At 42.0% G+C, this 18,619-nt stretch overlaps 1 protein-coding gene across 11 annotated transcripts in view; it reads right to left on the bottom strand.

The window, feature by feature from the left end:
- MAST2 (microtubule associated serine/threonine kinase 2) overlaps positions 1-18,619 on the bottom strand; it is a 161,764-nt gene that overhangs the window by 25,333 nt on the left and 117,812 nt on the right. For 9 of the 11 annotated variants that reach the window (XM_045859962.1, XM_045859951.1, XM_045859960.1 and 6 more), the window contains 4 exons: positions 11,870-11,961; positions 5,791-5,866; positions 3,253-3,273; positions 1,367-1,445 (listed from right to left, as the gene is read on the bottom strand). In XM_045859962.1, the coding sequence (XP_045715918.1) occupies positions 1,367-1,445; positions 3,253-3,273; positions 5,791-5,866; positions 11,870-11,961 (268 nt within the window). The remainder of the gene's footprint in view (positions 1-1,366; positions 1,446-3,252; positions 3,274-5,790; positions 5,867-11,869; positions 11,962-18,619) is intronic. The other 2 variants (XM_045859954.1, XM_045859956.1) reach the window with 1 other exon arrangement.

Genomic DNA, 18,619 nt, shown 5'->3' with positions numbered 1-18,619 from the left:
GCTGGCTAAGAGACCAGACAAGCCTAACACCACTGGCCCAACTTCTGTTCACCCACTGATACAGGATCTGGGTTGAAATAGCTAAATCCATGTAGTCAAAACTTCAAAACCACACTAAGAGAACTTTGTTGCTAATGTGAGCCTCAATACCAAGTGAGAAATTAAAAAGAAAAAAAAATTTTTTTGCTAACAGTGTATACTTCTCTCATGGAATGCTGTAATATATGAAGTTCTGAACAGCCAGTGAAAGGTCTCCACAGGGCTCTGTTTAGGCCACAGTTTTTAATTGATTTGGATAGAAATTTCAAAAAGTATCCTCACCTAACTGCAGCTAACATGAAACAAAATTGGTAAAATATCCCACCAAAATAAGCTGGAGCAATGGATTGAGTCTATTAAAATGTACTGAGCAGAATACATACATATCTAATATATATGACTCTACCTTGAGTCTAAAAAAACCACCTGTTTGAGTAAAAAATTACAGGGAAAGGGGTATTTAGTAAGGAAAGATCAGGCACTTAACAGCTACCAAAAGACCAATGAGATCTTTGGATTAATTTAAGAGTAACATCAAGGTCAAGGGAGGAAGCAATAGCCCTTTTACCTTCCTGGGATTCATGAACACAGACAAGCTGAGCTGAGAAGACCTGAAGAGTGGCAGAAGAGTCAGAAACGGGTCACCCAGTCAGTGGCCTGATTCTACATGGCCTGCAAAGTCTAAAATGCTTACCATTTGGCCCTTCACAAAAAAGTTTCCCAACCCTGTCATCCTAACTTTAATTAAGAGTTGCTTAATGAGGAAGATTCATTTTAGGGTCACTTCTGCATGGTAGAAATTAGGACATTTGTTGCGTTTTTACAGAAGGGCTCAGCTTTTTTGCTCAGACACATCACATAACAATCATCCTTCTGTTCTTTTTTGAAAGGAAAAGGTGAAAAAGGAGAAGAAGGGAATACCAAGCCTTTGGGACATCGAAGGGGTCATCTGCTCTTAGCTGCAGTCCTAGAAATAAGGCGGGAGAATAAGGGAGCCACGCTTAGAGCCCCACTGCCCGGTCTCACTGGCAAAGCAGAACTCCCTCCTTGAGGCTGCCTGATTCCACTAGGAATCACTGATGCCCAGAGAGCACCCTGGCTAATTCTTTCCAACGGCACTTTTGTTTTTTGAATGGATCTGACTATGGCTGTAAACAGCCACCAGCCCTCTGTACCACTCAGCCTTATCCCTAAGCAACTTCTTTGTGTTTGGCTTTAGAGGAAAAGGTGAGAATCATTTTGCAACACTGTAGGGACAGACAACAATAATTTGTAGGGAATTATTTCCTAAGAATGAGGCGGTACAGTCACAGATTTGGCTACTTACTGAGACAGTAGAGCTGGGAGTGTTGGTTCCATAGCCGGAAGAAGGTAAAGAGGCCAAAGACCAGCGCCGCCCATCGGTCCTACATGAGAGAAGACTATTAGGCAGTTTCTACAGGACCCCACCCTGAGCCGTGGACCTGCCCAGCTTTCCACCAGTATTGTTTTGGGTACTTGGTTCACTTTCTTCTCTCAAGACAGCACTGCTTAGCCTAGTCCATGCTTTCACATCTCTCCCCTACACGGGCCTATTGTGCGTTTTCCACCGCAAAGACAGACTTCTCTGACTACAGAGGAGTTCGTTCGTGACTTTGATTACTCTGATGACAGAAGAGAACACCTGTTATGTGATACTGTCATTTTGGAGTAAAAATCTTTAAACTCCCAACTCAATCACTTTGGAGAAGCAATGACAGAGGATACCAGCTAAGGCATCATGACAAGGAGAGAACTGCCACTGATGCGGTTATTCCCTCTTGTGAAGGGCTCTCCGGTCTTCCCTAGGCCACTGGGTTGACAAGCATCTGGGTCTCAGTATGAATCAATCAGTGGCTAATAATCAAAGGCTACCTAGGATCCAGTGGGACCCACAAAACCAGTGCTTGAGAATGTGTGCCAAGGAGTGCCAGTAAGTTATGAAACAGGAGTGAGGTGGCATAGCCTTGGTTGTGTATGAGGCTTTGGGGCCAGGCTTTCTGCTGCTCTTGAGATGATGCACCCTTACGGTCTCATCATAGAGAACCACAGTATGTGCCTTACATATATATATAAAAGAGAAAGATCAAGCAGCTATCTGGTTTGAAGCTTTTATAACACGGACAAGTGATTCCTTCCTGGACTCTGGGTATGCTGTAACACAACTGTTCTTTCTTGTGGAGCTTGGGCGCATAGCCTGCTCTGGTTGAAGTTTAAGAAAAACTTCTTTGCTGCTACCCACAGAACCTTAGAACATAACAGAGGACCTTTAAGAGTTATGTTCAATAACCTCAGTCTCAGAGAAAACACTAAGACCCAGAGATTTGGGTGATTTGTTTCAGGCTTCACAGCTAAGGGGGGTGAGGGAAGAACAGAGAGGAAGGAGAAAAAAGAGGAATCAATCTTTTTAGGGCTTCTTCTTTTGAAGTCCCCTCCCCTCCCCAATACCTAGCAGCTTTTCCTCCTACGTTCTGTAAGGGGCAGCCCCGGGTTCCATGCCGCATGCACATGACTCCAACTCCATGCCACCCAGGCAGCCAGCTCTGCTGGAACCTAGTCTCTGAGGCAAAGAAATGTCCAGGAGACTGCTCAAACATGAGCTTCTTTCCGACCTCTCTGCTGAGTCCTGAGTCCTGGGAGCTCTACACAAGAGAGCAGGTCAATTCCAGGAAAACAAAGCTCAGCAAAGATGAACTAGTGTAACTTGGGGGCGGATTTCTGGGACCCTTATCAAATACACCTTTTCACAGGTGATTTTTCCTCCTTTAGTTAGAAATGGAAACCAATTGCATGGCCACTTTTTAAACAACAACAACAACAACAACAACAAAAACTGAAGAGCAGGGACCACCAGAGTCGGAAAGAAATGCCACTAAAGGATGTTTTCATTTCCTCTGCCTGGTCATCTCTCTGGGCAACTGAGCAGAGTTGTGGGAATGAGGGTGACTTGTCCTTAGACTCAGAAGCCTTAAACTATTTAGCAATTCCTGCCTCCAAACATGTGAGCTCTGAGCCTTGGTTCCAGCAGGTGGAGGGGGTTCTCTTAGGGCCTCTCTGATAGTTACAAAAGGCCAAATGTTTCAACCCACAGCCAGAGAAGACTCGTCACAATCAGTTCTCACCACGCACAAAACCATTTTGTCTGGCCATGCATAGCAGTTTCCCAGCCCCTCGCCCCACCACGTCCGCTATTACCTGTCTGCTCTGTGGCCATGGCTGTAGTGAAAAGACATACATTGTAATGAGAATCAAAGGAATCTGGACAGACTGATTTGTTTGGCCCCTGGTATTTGGTCAAGCTTGGCAAAGGTGGTCTTTCTGTTTAGAAACTTGCGGAGTTTGAAGTAAAATTGTAGGGGTGACAGGTCTATCGTTAGCATGCCATTAAATCTGTGTTTTGTGTGATATTCCAAATTAATGTGATCCCATAAGGCTCAAGCCTAACCTCAGTAATCAAGGAAACACAATTTTTAGGCACTTTGTTTGGCAGGGTTGAATCTTCCTTCTCAGCCCACCGATACTTAGCTGCTTCCCCTACTATGTCCTATTATAAGAGGACAGCCCAGGGTTCCATGACCCATGCCTATGTCTCAAACTTAAAACCACCTAGCACACACCTGTTTGGATCTCAGTGGTAAAAACTGGCTGACCCTACTCCAAAAGCCCAAGGAATGAAGCAGATACATGGGCACCAATGGAACATACTATCTCATCTGCCTGGAATGGTCTACACACCTGTGTCCTCATTCCCAGCATGGCAGGCTCTTTCTTATCCTTCATGTCTTAGCTTGAAAGTCAGTCCTCCAGAGAGGCCTTCTATTGTCCACCCAGTATAGATTCTCCAGCCCCATTCCCCTCCTATACTTCCATGTAGCATCATGTTCTTTCCCTTCATGGTACTCGTCACAGTTTTCAGCTATGTATTTGCTTGCTCATTATTCTTCCCCACCACTCATTCAGTCAATAAGCACCGACTGAGTGCTCATTACAGACCAGGAGACACGGTTTTCAACATATTAAGGTATCTCTATTAAAGGTACTTTCATTCTGGTTGAGGGGAAACAGAAAACAAGCCAATAAGAAAATGTCAGGTACTGGACAGTACTAGCTTGAAGATTAAAATGGATCATTTGATGAAGAATGACCCACTGGGTTTCCTTGGTATTGCGTGGTTCGGGAAGGCCTCTGCGGAGTTCACATTTGAGACATTTAAGATGAGAAATGAAAGACAAGAAATGAGAAATGAGTTAACTAGGTGAAGACCCGAGGGAACAGCATTATTTACAATGGGAACAACAGCTCCACAGACTCTTCTAAATCTACTAAGTTTCAAGAAAGGAGGCATTATATCTATATAACTAAGTACCCAGTACAGTGCCTGGGAATACTGGTGCTCAGTAAACATTTACTGAGTGAGTGGGAAGTCACTCGATGCCACTTATCCAGATCAGTCACAGGCCTTGCTGTCCCAGCTCAGACCTAATCTGAGGCTACAGTTCAAACATACTCAAGGCAGGGAGTTTGGGATGAGTAAGACTTTCCAGCTGGGCTGGAAAAGCAAATGTACCAATACGGCATATTTGTATACTGTCACAGGCTCCTACTTAGATCCTCAGTTAACTAACTGGAGGTCACACAGAGGAGGAGAGACGAGTCCTTGAGGCAAACTCAGACATTTGTGCAGAACAAGGTAACTAGGTCAGAAGGGGCACTGGCACCCAAATCAGTCACCAAACTTCTCCCAACCTGTCCATGTCTTTTCAGCTATACAGAACCCTAAAGAGGAAAGGGGTGATTTGCTTCTGTGTTGTCATTTAAATAGTGTGTTACCATTATTTCAAAGAATCTGCTCGTCTTCTACTATCTCTTTTTAAAAAGTAGTCTAAGTATAGAATTTGGGTCAAGCTGTGTACACCATTCTCTATTCATGAAATCTGTTTAGCATATAAGGTTATTTTTTCCAAATCTGGAGCCATGATTTTTTCAAAGTCTTAATGCCAGAGACTGACTCTAACCGAGTACTTTTTAGAAAATGTTCCAAAAAATAAATCATTTGTCTGTGGAGTCTTGGCATGTGGTCTGGACGGACTCACTTCAGTCAGCTCGGTACTTCTCCAGAAGCCAGAGGACACCCTGGCAATGGGCTGAGCCGTCAGGCCTGCTCTCATGTGCCAGGGATCAGCTTCTATCGCTTCCTGAGACTTGAAATGTGAGGAAGAATATAAGGACAGTCTGTAATGCACCAAGTCTTTCTAAATCATAGGAAAATAAGTCAGGACCTGGTCATCTCTTTATCCCCAAGGATAGGAGGCATATAAGGCCCGTTCTAGCTCCTTGGGACGGGCTGAGTTAGAGGAATAAAAATATATCTCTGGGTTCTCCTGGGAAGAGAACCCATTTCCCCCCATCATTGATCACGCTAGGAATAGCTCTCAATCAAGAGTATAATGTTTTGGCATAACCCCTCAGGAAAATCCAGGACATGTGCTTAGAATTATAAAAATAAATCTACGCCTAATATTGATTTACCCACCCAAACATTCCAATGCAATACCTACAGCATAGAGAAAGCAAAACTTAAACCTCGGTGAGGAAGGCAGGAAAGAGTTTTGGTAGTTGGTGGCCCAAGGTAACACACTTGGGAGGGCGGCCAGACAGGGAAGCTGATGCTAACGGATGTTCACACAAAAGTGCCTCAGACCAGTCACAGGGGAGGTTTTTCTATCAACTTACCTACGGGCTGGAACAAAGGAAAAGTGGGCGGGTGCATTTGGAGAGAAATTCCGGGGGCTGTCCAAAGGACTGTTACCTGAGGGAAGGAAAGTAAACCTTTTGTGAGGTTTGTTTCAGAGGAGGGTTAAGACAACCTTTAGGGAAGAAATCTGCCCCGAGCATCGCATCGGCAATTAGCACATAGGGTTATTTTTTCAGGCCCACCATTAGTTTAATGATTCTCTTTGTAGAAGATTGTCAGCCCAGAGGTTTCTCCTTTGTTCCCAAGTTGCCTGTAACCATCTCTGTCTCCCAAACATCCATTCTAGATACACCAGTGACTTGCCAATTTCTCGCCCTCCTAGGAACACCTCAGGTTCCAATATGCCTAGCTGAGTTAACTCAACTTCCAATGGCTTGAAGAACTCATTCAGTACAGAAGGTATGACCAAATACTCAAACACTCCTCAAAGGGCACCAGGACTCCTGGTCCACAAGTCTCTTACACATAATCTCTGCACACTGCGTCCAAGGGGCTAACCCAGAAATATGTGTATTTAGCAGAAACTGAAGTTCTCAGGTGGGGACTTAGTACAGCAGTGTTCCTTCAAATAGTCCATACACAAGGCCTCCAGGTCTGCCTAGCAGACTTAGTGTAGGAATTATTCTCAGCTCTTTATTAGTTTTCTCGTGTACCCTATAACTTGCTAACTTACAGCTCAGAAACTTTGAACAAAACTGGGTGCTTTCCTTTGTACTAGTCACAACAGTTCTGGAACTTAAGCCTGCCATACTTCTCTGATGTAACTCCCAGCTGGGGGCTGGTTACTAGGAGTTCGTAGCTGGCAGAAGCTATCAATGTGTTCCTGTCTAAAAGGCCATGATGTGCTCACTACATAGCCAATCCCCATCCACTTCCTTACTTCTGTGCACAACTCTGTGCACCAACATTGGCTATGAGAAACTGCAGCTACCCGGGGGCACGGCAGTTCGGCATGCCTTGGCTTTTTCTTCGACAGTTGATTTCTGTACAGGGTGTGGATGTTCCACGGTACCACGAAGCTGCCCAGTTGCTTTCCATTATCTCCATCCAACAAAGTCTGGTAGCACTTAATATTCTTTTGTATTGACCCAGAAAAAAAAACAGCCTCACAAACAATGCCAAACAACCCAGGTAAAGACTGTGGCAAATATTAACCAATTATATAAAGGTACTCTCTTCGGGGGAACTAATTAAGAAACAGAAGATATATTTGAAACAATGACTGAGAATTTCCTCCAATTAATGTCAGACACCAAACTACAGATCCAGGAAGCTTGGAGAACACCAAGCAGGATTAAATGGGGGAAAAAAAGAAAAGAAAAAGATAAGAATTATACCCAACTTCTCAAAAATCGTGCAAGCAAGAAGAGAGTGAAGTAAAATACTTAGTTTTAAGGGGTGGGAGGTGGGAAACCCCACTAACATAAAATCCTGTACCCTGTAAAATTATTTTTCAGATGTGAAGGAGGAATAAACAATTTTCAAATAAGAATTGAGGGCATTTGTTGCCAGTGAACCTGCCTTACAGGAAATGCTAAAAGTTCTGCGAAAAAGAAAGTACTATAGGTCAGAATTCAGATGCACATACTAAAAAGAATTAGTGGAGATAAAATTAAAACTTTGATTTTTTCATATTATTCAAAATAATAACAGCAACAATGCATTTTATTATGTATGCTTGTGTGTGTGTGTGTCTTGGTTCTTATGTATAAGTGAAATGAACGCCTGCAATGATACAAAAGATAGGAGGGAGTGACACAGGTGGATGGCCTGGCCAACTCCGGAGTAAGTGAGGGGTTGTAGAAAACACCAGAGGTGGCAGAGGTAAAGCTGAGCACAGCGTGTACCACCCCTGGGCTGAGACCTAGAGGGAAAAGCACTCTGACTGCCCTCTGGAACGTGGTGGAAGCAGGAGGTGCAGACCTGCCAGTCTAGCCTAAAAAAAGAATGGGATTGAATAGGGAAACTGGACCCTTCTGGAACACAAGGTTTTGGGGCTGGGAGATTTACATGAAGGGTAGGGAGAAATATGTGGTTCTTCTTCCCCTGGAACCTGCAATCCAGACACGTACCCTGACCAGAAATTGAACAGGCAACCTTTAGCTTTGTGGGATGACGCCCAACCGAGCCACACTGGTCAGGACAACGAAGTCATTTTAAATATAAAGATACAGATAGATTAAAAATAAATAAAGATATATGAACACTAATCAAAAGAACACTGAATGGAGTCGTTATATTAATTTTGAACAGAGAAGACTTCAGAGCAACAAAAGTTATCAGGATAAAGAGGGGCATCACAAAATGATAAAGGGGTCGATACTCCAAGATGACATAACCTTTAATGTGCAGATGCCAATCAACAGAACTTCAAACTGTTAGAATGACAGGGAGAGATGACAAATCCACTTTTATGGTCAGAAACTTCAGTGCCCCTCTATCAGAACTTGACAGATCCAGCAGGCAGAAAATCAGTAATGACAGAGTTGAACTCTATAGCACCATCAGTCAACTGGATATAAATGACATCTATAGACTACTTCATCCAATGACAATAATATATACATTCTTCACAAGCTCATATGGAATATTCACCATAACAGTCCACATTCTGGGCCATAAAACACACCTTAACAAATTTAGAAGAACAGCAAGCATACAATGTCTGCTTTCAAATGAAATTAAACTAGTAATCAATAACAGAAAGATAACTGAAAAATCCCAAAATACTTGGAGATTAAACAACACACTGAAATAACACATGGGTCAAAGAAGAAATCTCGAAAAATTAAATAATATTTTGTACTAAATCAAAGTGAAAATACAACTTATCAATATTTGTGGAATGCAGCAAAACACAGCTTAGAGAGAAATTTACAGCATTAAATGCATGTATTAGAAAAGAGGACCTAAAATTAGTCATCTAAGCCTCTTCCTGAAGAAACCAGAAGAAGGACCTAGCTTGTGTGGCTCAGTGGACTGAGTGCTGGCCTGTGAACCAAAAGGTCACTGGTTTGATTCTCAGTCAGGGAACACACTTGGGTTCCCCATTTAAAAATGGTCCCCATTTAAAAATGGGCAAAAAATCTGAACAAGTATCTCATCAATGAAGATATACAGAGGGCAAGTAAGCATATGAAAAGATGTTCAACATCAGATGTCATTAAAGATATGCAAATTGAAACAAGCAGGTACCACTACAAACCTATTAGAATGGTCAAATTCCAAAACACTGACAGCATCAAATAAATGCTGGTGAGGTTGCAGAACAACAGAAATGCTCACTTGTTGCTAGTGCGACTACAAATGGTACAGACACTTTGGAAGACTATTTAGCAGTTTCTTTCAAAACTAAGCATACCCTTAACCATATGATCCAGCAATCATGCTTCTTGGTATTTACTCAAATGTACTGAAAACTTAAGTCCACGCAAAAATCTGCACACAGATTTTTACATCAGCTTTCTTCATAATTTCCAAAAATTGGAAGTCACCAAGATGTCCTTGACTAGGCAAGTGGGCAAACTGGTACATCCAGACAAGGGAATATTACTCAGAGCTAAAAAGAAATGATCAAGCTGTGATAAGACATGGAGGAATCTTAACTGTATATTACTAAGTGAAACGAACCAACTTGAAAAGGCCACATACTGTCTGATTCCAACCACTATAAGACATTCTGGAAAAGTCAAAACTGTGGAGACAGTGAAGAGATTAGTGGATGCCAGGGGCTGGGCAAGGGAGAAATGAACAGGCAGAGCACAGAGAATATTTAGGGCAGTGAAACTATCCATATGATAATACACTGGTAGATACATACCATTATACACTTGTCAAAATCCATAAAATATACAAAACCACCAAGAGTGAACCCTAATGTAAACTATGGACTTGGGATAATAATGATGTGGCAATGCAGGCTCATCAGTTATAACAAATGTGTCACTCTGGTTCAGGATATTGGTAATAACTGTGCGTGTATGGTGAGAAGGAATACGGAACCCCCTGTCCTTTCTGCTCAATTTTGCTGTGAACCTAAAACTACTCTAGAAAGCAAAGTTTATTAATTAAAAAAATAACAACAATTAACTAGAAAGGTTACATTTCCAGAATGGCTAAGTGCCTCCTGAACTGACTTACTGTATTTGTAATCCACTTATATATAGTAAATAATTAATATTGAACTGAACTGTGTAAAATAAGTGGGCTAATTTCAAATCAATAGGTCTCATATTATTTAACAGATTCCAGACTTTAAAGTGAAATGACAAAACCATTGAAAATCCTGAAGACCCAAATACCAGGATCTGTGAGATCTGAGGACATAACTGATGTGAAGTTGGATCTGTATGGAACAATCAGTGCTGTCTTTCTCACCAGCTGGGTAAGTGTGGGGTCTACATCCATGAACTAGGCTTTTAAATCAATTCTTCCTCCCTTGATCTGAGGTCTGCCTGGATTTTCTGCAGCGATTTGAGGAGAAATAATAATGATAGCTAACATTTATGATGATAACTAAGCATGTTACAGATATTAACTCAAAGCTAGAGTCCACAGACCCAGGCTGGCTGAAAAGGCCAGATGATGTTCTCAGTAAAAGCCACCTGAGTAGGGAAGATTTAGTCCCAAGCTGTAACTGCCAGGAATCTAAATAGAGAGATAATCATCTCAGAGAGGAGCAGCCAACAGTAATTACCGCCCAGTACTCATGTTACAGTTGGGAAACTATGTGCAAGGACCAGATGTGCTAAATTTACTTCTATATGATGAAAAGGCCAGGTCAGATATATGCTGAGTTTTCATGAAGTTCCAGGGTAGAATGCACTATCTGAGCTAATACATAACCCAGTCAATTTTTGGGGCTAAGTACCTAAGCACAGTAAGATCTTTGCTTTGAAGGCCAATTACGGCTTCAATTCCCTGGGTCTTCCTCCTGTGTTCTTGGTGCTGTCTTCTAATGCAAGAGTTAGTGTTTGAGAGTTTAACTGATCCTTGGAAAAGGGCCATGAGCATACTGAATAGCTTGATCTGGGCCCAGTAAAGTGAGACCCTTGTATCAAGGACAACGATCAATTTCAGAATCACCAGACTCTCAAGGTGCTCAAACTATGCCACATGTACCCTCACTCCCTCTCTCCCAAGACACAGTAAACTGTGAGCAAAGAAACAAACCCAAGTGGAATGTACCTGTCTTTGTTTCACTGCTTTGGTACCCTTTTACTGCCCAAAGACAGACAAGGCCCATGGCTTACCAAACCCAGGCAGCCAGCTCTGAATGGCTTCCTGTGGTTTCAAGTCTGCTCCACTTCCCTTACACCTAGGTCTGGAGCTTCCACTGTAAATAGGGTAGCAATGAACAGTACAGCAGTGCAGGCATCCTTTCAACACCCGAGTCACCTCATCTGGCTCCTCTGGGATGCAAGAATACACATCTGGAGCAAAATACATGGCTAGCACAAATGAGGTCTTCTGCCTTATAATTTTTATATTCCTCAGCCAGAGGCAAGCAAATCCATCCTTATACTGTCTGCAGGGGCCCATGTAGAGCAGAGTCTGAAAGCATGAGGTCATCTGCTTCAATTCCAGTATGTGAAATCAATGTTGACATAAAGCAAATATTTCTCTCACTTTTGTTGACTCCTGTTCTAACAGAGGGAAAGTTATCAGAAGTCCCATTAGGCAGAAAATCACCACTGTGAGTTTTAATCTGTGGGCATGATAGGACAAAATATTAATGGAGCCCTTATCACATGGCCCCAGGTAACTGCAGCCATAACACATTCTTAATACACTAGAACAGAGGCTATGGCCCCAGGATACATACCTAGCCCCAAGATAAGCACAAGACCAAAAAAAAATGTGGACAGGTCAAGGCGAGAAACAACTAAATCAAAAACAGACTGAACACACTCTCCCACAGAAAGCATGCTCATGAGCTCTATATACTTCAGTCAGCAAAATGAAGTGACAATATAATGTGTTGAACTACATAAAGTAAGAAGGAGAAAAGAAATTGGGCATCTTCCATTCCACCTTTCTTAACCTTCAAGCACTCACCTGTGTGGCCATGGAGTGGTGAGTGCGGCCGTGGTAGTGTAGGTGACGTGCTAGAGGTCACAATCAAACTCTTACGGTTACTTGTCCGACAACTGCAATGAAAGCACAAATGTTGGTTATCACCGAGCCATACCACAGGCCCACAGACCTTGAATGGCTACAGAGGAACAAAAGAATGACACCATTCCATGGACTGCGTGGTACATTGTTTTCAACTGGGTTAGCAACTACTGTTTGCACCAGTGAAATTTCGTAACTTACTGTGTTCCACCTTGGAATAACTTTTGTCACTGTTTAACTTTTACTTTGTATTTCCACTGCCATTTTGGCTTTTGCAACCCAAGCAAACACAAGGAACTCACTAAGGGTAACAATCATTTCTTAAATGGTATATAATGAAGAATAACTCCTGCAAATTTGAGTTAGAAAACAAAATCACAAGTCATACATATTCTCATATCCCCTAAAAATTAATGTTCTAGCCATAAAAACAAAACTATTAACTTAATCTATGAAATTTATTTGTTTTAAACTGCTTACTCCATGAATTAAGTAATATTCTCATATCACCATACATTTCAAAACAGGCCTGGGTTCCTTCTAAAGATGGTTTACTATTACATGTTAATGCCTGAGGCTTTTTCTTGAGGTTTCTTAGAGTAAACCAGGTCATGATGGAAAGCCATTTCATGCTCCACCTGCTGCTGCTGAAAAGTGTGTAAACATTTATTTGAAAGTCAGCCCATCTTTTAAAGGCATTAGGGAAGCTTGTCACATATATTCATCCAAACAAATATTTACCGAACATCTACTATGCACCAGGCACTGTTCTAGGTGCAGAAGGTCAACAGTGGGGAAGAAGAGAGAAAGTCTCTATTCTCAAACTAGAGTTAATAGTACTATGAGAAAAGATAAAGAGAGAAAGAGAGACTTCCGGCAAGATGGAGGAATAGGTGGACGCACCGTACCTCCTCGCACAACCAAGATTAGAACAACAATAATTTACAGATAGAATATCACTCAGAACTGACAGAGGATTTATCTGAATGGAAGTCGGACAGCCAAGAAGTTGAAGTAGACCCGTACATCCAGACGGGTAGGAGACGACGAGCCAGGCGGGCGCTGGGCTGGCGCGGGTTGGCGGCGCGCGGAGGTTGGGGGAAATTTGGCGCGAAATCGGCGCGACAGCCATCCGGGGTGCAAGAATGATGCAGCGGTGATCCCTAAGTACGCAAGCTGCGGCTGGCGGACCCAGTGAGGCAGCGATTGTGGACCAGGGCAGAGCTCGCAGCCCAGGATCCCAAAGAAGGGTCTGCGCCCAGGAGAACGGAACTACCGCCATTGTTCCCTCCCGCTCCCGCCCCCACATATAACGTCACAATCTAGCGACCGGGGTGCCCAGCCCCAGTGAACACTTAAGGCTCTGCCCCCCACCATAACGAGAGCAAACAGACCGGGGAAAAAAAAAAAAAAAGGAGAGACAGGGAAAGACATAACACATGTTTCCAACAGAACAGATCAGTCTCCCAGGACTCATCCTTTTGAGTGACCAAGAAATAGCCAATCTATCAGATGTACAGTTCAAAACACTGGTGATCAGAAAGCTCATGGAATTGGATGATTTTGGGCGCAATTTAGATGAAAGGATGCAGGTTACCATAAAAGAGATGCAGGAAGATACGCGGAGGAGAGCCAATAGTGAAAGGAAGGAATCTGAGTCTCAAAACAATACAGTGGACCAGAAGGAAGATAGAATCAACCAAGCAGGAAAGCATGATGAAATAAGAATTCAAAAAATTGAGGAACACCTCATCCAGGACACCTTTAAACGTTCCAACATCCAAATTATAGGGGTACCAGAACGGGAAGGAGAAAAGCAACAGATTGAGCACGTATTTGAACAAATAATAAAGGAGAACTTCCCCAATCTGGCAAAGGGAACAGTCTTCCAAGAAATCCAAGAAGCTCAGAGAGCCCCAAAGAAGTTGGACCCAAGAAGAAACACGCCAAGGCACATCATAATTACATTAGCCAAGGTAAAAACGAAGGAGAGAATCCTAGAAGCAGCAAGAGATAAGGGGACAGTAACCTACAAAGGAGTTCCCATCAGACTGTCAGCTGATTTCTCCAAAGAGACCTTACAGGCAAGAAGGGGCTGGAAAGAAATATTCCAAGTCATGAAAGACAAGGACCTACATCCCAGATTACTCTATCCAGCAAAGCTCTCATTTAGAATGGAAGGGAAGATAAAGTGCTTTTCAGATAGGTCAAGTTAAAGGAGTTCATCATCACCAAACCCTTATTTTATGAAATGCTAAAGGGACTTATCTAAGAAAAGAAGATAAAGAAAAGACATGTATAGTAAAAGGACAGCAACAGCAAACTCACAATTATTAACAACCACACCTAAAGCAAAACCAAAAGAAACTAAGTAAACAACTAGAACAGGAACAGAACCACAGAAATGGAGGGCACATGGAGGGCTAGCAGCAGGGGGGTGGGAGGAGGAGAGAGGGGGAAAAGGTATAGAGAATAAGTAGCATAGAATGTAGGTTGAAAATAGATAGGGGGAGGCCAAGAATAGTACAGGAAATGTAGAAGCTAAAGAACTCATAAGTATTACACATGGTCATGAACTAAAGGGGGGGAACATGGGTGGGAGAGGGTGTACAGGGTGGAGGGGAGAGAAGGGGGAAATGGGACAACTGTAATAGCATAATCAATAAAATACATTAAAAAAAAGAGAGAAAGAGAATGTTCAAGAAATAGCAAAGAAGTCAAGTGGGTGGCAGGAGGGGAGAATGACAGGAAAAGAAGTAGGCTATAGAAGCTATGGGGGTGGGCCTCACAGACTCTGTAGGGCTGCACGACTGTCAAAAGAACTATTGGAAATTTGATGAAAAGCCACTGGAAAGACTGAAATCAATTTCAAGAACAAGATTATGATGAGAAATGACAAGTGCCCTTCCCCAAGAAACCACCATAACTAATGTAATCACAAGTACCCCTCATTACCTTGGTCACCATCAAATGTCCAAGACTTCCATTCTCCAATTCAACAGTGTCCCTCAGCTCCTTGAGCTTCAAAGAAAGCTGACACTGTGCCTCCTTGAACTCAGTCTGTCATCAGTAAACTTCTTACATATTCAATCTCTTTTCTCAACACTTTACATTCTAGCTCTAACTGAAACCTGCTGTTCCCCAGGACACCACAGTCCTGGTGAAACCCTTTCTAAACCCAACCTTCCATCTATTTTGCAGCTGTATTTGGGTAGCTGAAGGTGACTGAAGAAAAATTTTAAGTCATGCTGGCTGGTATCTCTTTATGATGATAAACATCAAGTGGGTCTTGTGAACCACACAACATTTACCTCAGCAACAGGCAATGTGCACACATTGCGTGTGTTCTCGCTCTCTCTCCACATCTTGTCCCCAAACCTCCAGCACTCCTTCCCCACATCTCACCCTTACCTGCTGACTTTGCCTTTTATTCAACTGGATGGGGAGGGAGTGGTACATAAAGTAGTACTACATGTTCCTTGACAAAAATCTATTAACCTAAATCTATAGCATACACTCTACTTCCTCATCTATATAAGCAGAATGAAAGCCCATGCTCCTATCAAAGTCAACTCCTCCAATTCCCTATTCAAGAAGTCTGCACCCGCGCTGCCTTCTCTCTCCTATGCTGTGAATGTCCACTTTCTCCTGGATCATTCTCATCATCATAGAAACATGCTGTCATTTCTTCCAGCTTAAAAAAATAAAAGCTTTCACAAACCTCCCCAAAGTTACCCCTTTCTCTTCTCTTCTATTTAGGAAAAATTTTGTGTAGCAGTTCTGTGCTTGTCATCTTCACATCTTCATTTCCTAGTCTCTCTTTAGCTCACTCTAGATAGTCATTCCCATCCTGCCACCAAGACCACTGTTTTCCAGGTCACTGGTGACAACATGCAATTACCAACCCTCATTTTATGTATCCTGTCAATATTGCTTGAAAGTTTTAACTCCCTTTCTAAAAAAAAAAAACAAAAACACCACGAATATAATGTACAGTTAATGACATATACAGATTTTAAGTGTTCTGTTTGATGAGACTTAACTGTATATGTCCACAAAACAACTTACCAAACAAGAGACAGAATAATGCACTACTGCAGAGAGCTCCCACGTGCCCTTTTCCTGCCAACCCCCTGTGCCCTAACCACTCTCTTCTCTCCCAACACGTTCATTTTGTTTTGCTGAATTCCGATAAGTAGAATGATGCACTTTTGTGTGTTTGGATTCTGTTGTTCCATCTAATATCTGTGTAACTCTTCCTGAGATATTTCTTCATTTAGTCTCTAGAACACAATATATTTCCTCCCATCTCACTAGCTGCTCATTTTTCATTCTCCTTTGTTAGTTCCTTCTCTTCCTGACCTCTAAATCATTAAGTACACTAAGGCTCAGATCTGAAATATCTTTTATTCTCTCCCTATACTTATTCCCTAAATGATTTTTCTAATTTCATAGCTTCAATTCTATGATGATGATACTCAGCTTAGTACTGCTGATTCTGTGCTTGCTACTGAATGCAACATTCATACATCCAAATGCCTATTGACATCTCCAACTGGATGTCTAAAAGGCATCTTAAAGAAGCACAGAACTCTTGAATTTCCCTCTAAAACCTGCTACTCCTCCCTAAGTTGTCTCTATCTCATTACATGGCAACACCATTCATCCAGAAGCTCAGCAAAAACCTGTGAGTCATTGTCGGTTCTTCTCTCTTTTTTTCATCCAAAACATCCAACCAACATCCAAAACAACCAGCAAGTTCTGTGGATAATACCTTTAAAATATAGTGGTACCTCTGTATTCATCATTAATTGATTCCAGAACTCGTGACAAGTGCCAAAACTGACAAGTATCAAATAAGGAAGCATTTTCTCTTGCAGGGCAGTGTTATGACCCATACAAGTTCTAGCAAGTGCAATGAGTCTCCAGCAAGTGTTGAGTGCAGAAACATCTTTTTCTCATCAAAATGCAACAGTACAGGGTTTGATGAGTTCTGAAGCCAATGAGTACTGAGGTATGACTGTATATCCTGAGCCTAAACAATTCTCACTGCCCCCAGTTTAAGTCTAAAAAGATTTCTGAATGATCTTCTTCCTACTTTGGTTCTTCCTGTCCACCCCCATGTCCCCACCAGTCCATTCTTCACCGTGAACCAGACTTAGTATTTTTAAAACCATAGATTAGGTCATGTGAATTCTTTCTTAAATACCCTGAATGGCTTCCCACCATAGTTTGAATATAATTCAAACTGCTTTACATGGTCATTCAAATTAATCCTACTGGAAAGAATCTATTTTTGCTTAGATAAGGTTTTGTCTTTTGGGTTTTCTTACAAAGAAGTATACCTATGCTTATTTTAGCCCCTTGTTCTAAGAATAAGATACAAATATTCTCAAAAAATAACTCTAGGCCATGAAGTTCTGAACATGAGAAACTATATGGAACTACAATGACATTTGGAAAGCTCACCCAGACCAAGGGAATACTGAGCAGCAGGAAAACTCGGATTTTTGCACAAGGGTTTCCACTACTTCCCTCAACACGTGTGTCCTCCCTTCTTACCAAATTCTACCCATTCTCTAGGGACCATGAGCTCAAATGAGGTTTTTGTATGTGTGTGTGAATTCTCCTTTATTCTTTCAAGCAGGAAGATGTCTTTCTTTTCTCTGAACTACTTTAGCACTTGTGGTTTATACTACTCACAGCCACTGTGTCAGTGTGGTAAGTAGAGCAGGGCTTTGTAATTAGAAGATCTGAGTTTGAGATTGGCTGTTTGACCTTGAGCAAGTCTCATGAATTCTTATGTACTGGTGTTCTCAAATATACAATGAAGATAATGTAAATATTATGTGTCATTCTAGATGACTCTCTCTCTCTCATATATTAATTCATCATAAATCTTGTTGGTTTTAACATTAAAAAATATCCAAAATCTGATCATGTCTCACTTTTTCCACCACTACCACCTTGGACCAAGCCACCATTATCTCTTTCCTAAAACAGCTTCCTCATTGGTATTCCTGCTTCTGCCCTTATAATCTATTCTAAACAAGACACCCTTAAAAACATAAATCTGGAAAGACTTCCACTTCCAATCATGATGGAGTAACAAGGAATAGATTTACCCTCTCACGTTGTAAGAAGCTGGGCAAAAAAGAAGCAGCAGTTGTCAAAGAGTACACAACAAGCAATGCAGGACAGTGATCACTAAGGGAAGGGAAACACACAAGGCGTGTCCTAGGGTTGCCTGAATTTACTGTCTAGAAAGATTTCCCAGCAATAGCACAGGGAAGAGGGGACCCACACAGAGCCCTGTGGTCTCCCTGAGCAGAGGAAAGAACCCAGAAAAGGAGCAGGTGGAACACTTCCTGGTGCTCACACAGGGCTGGGAAGAGCCTGTGTTGCCTCTGTCCAGAGGGGGCAAACCTGGTAACCCATGGGAGAGCAGCAAGGAAAAATTAGTCCCAAATGCCACTTTAGTTCCACCTAACAAAGCTGAAAAACAGTTCTCAAAAATATCAAACTATTTCCAAGTAATCTGTGTCCCAGAACAAGGCTTGAAAATATTAAAAGAAATAACAAGTATCCAGCATACAAAAAGGTCAAATTCACAGTGTTTTATATATAATAAAAAATTACCAGGCATGGAACAAGCAGAAAAGTATGACCTATAACTGGGGTAGAGGGAGG

This window comes from Phyllostomus hastatus, unplaced genomic scaffold (genome assembly GCF_019186645.2).
Source record: "Phyllostomus hastatus isolate PE091 unplaced genomic scaffold, TTU_PhHast_1.1 phas_scaffold_182, whole genome shotgun sequence".
Lineage (NCBI taxonomy): Eukaryota > Metazoa > Chordata > Mammalia > Chiroptera > Phyllostomidae > Phyllostomus > Phyllostomus hastatus.
The sequence above is the reverse complement of the archived record's forward strand: the minus strand, read 5'-3'. Positions and strand labels throughout refer to the sequence as shown.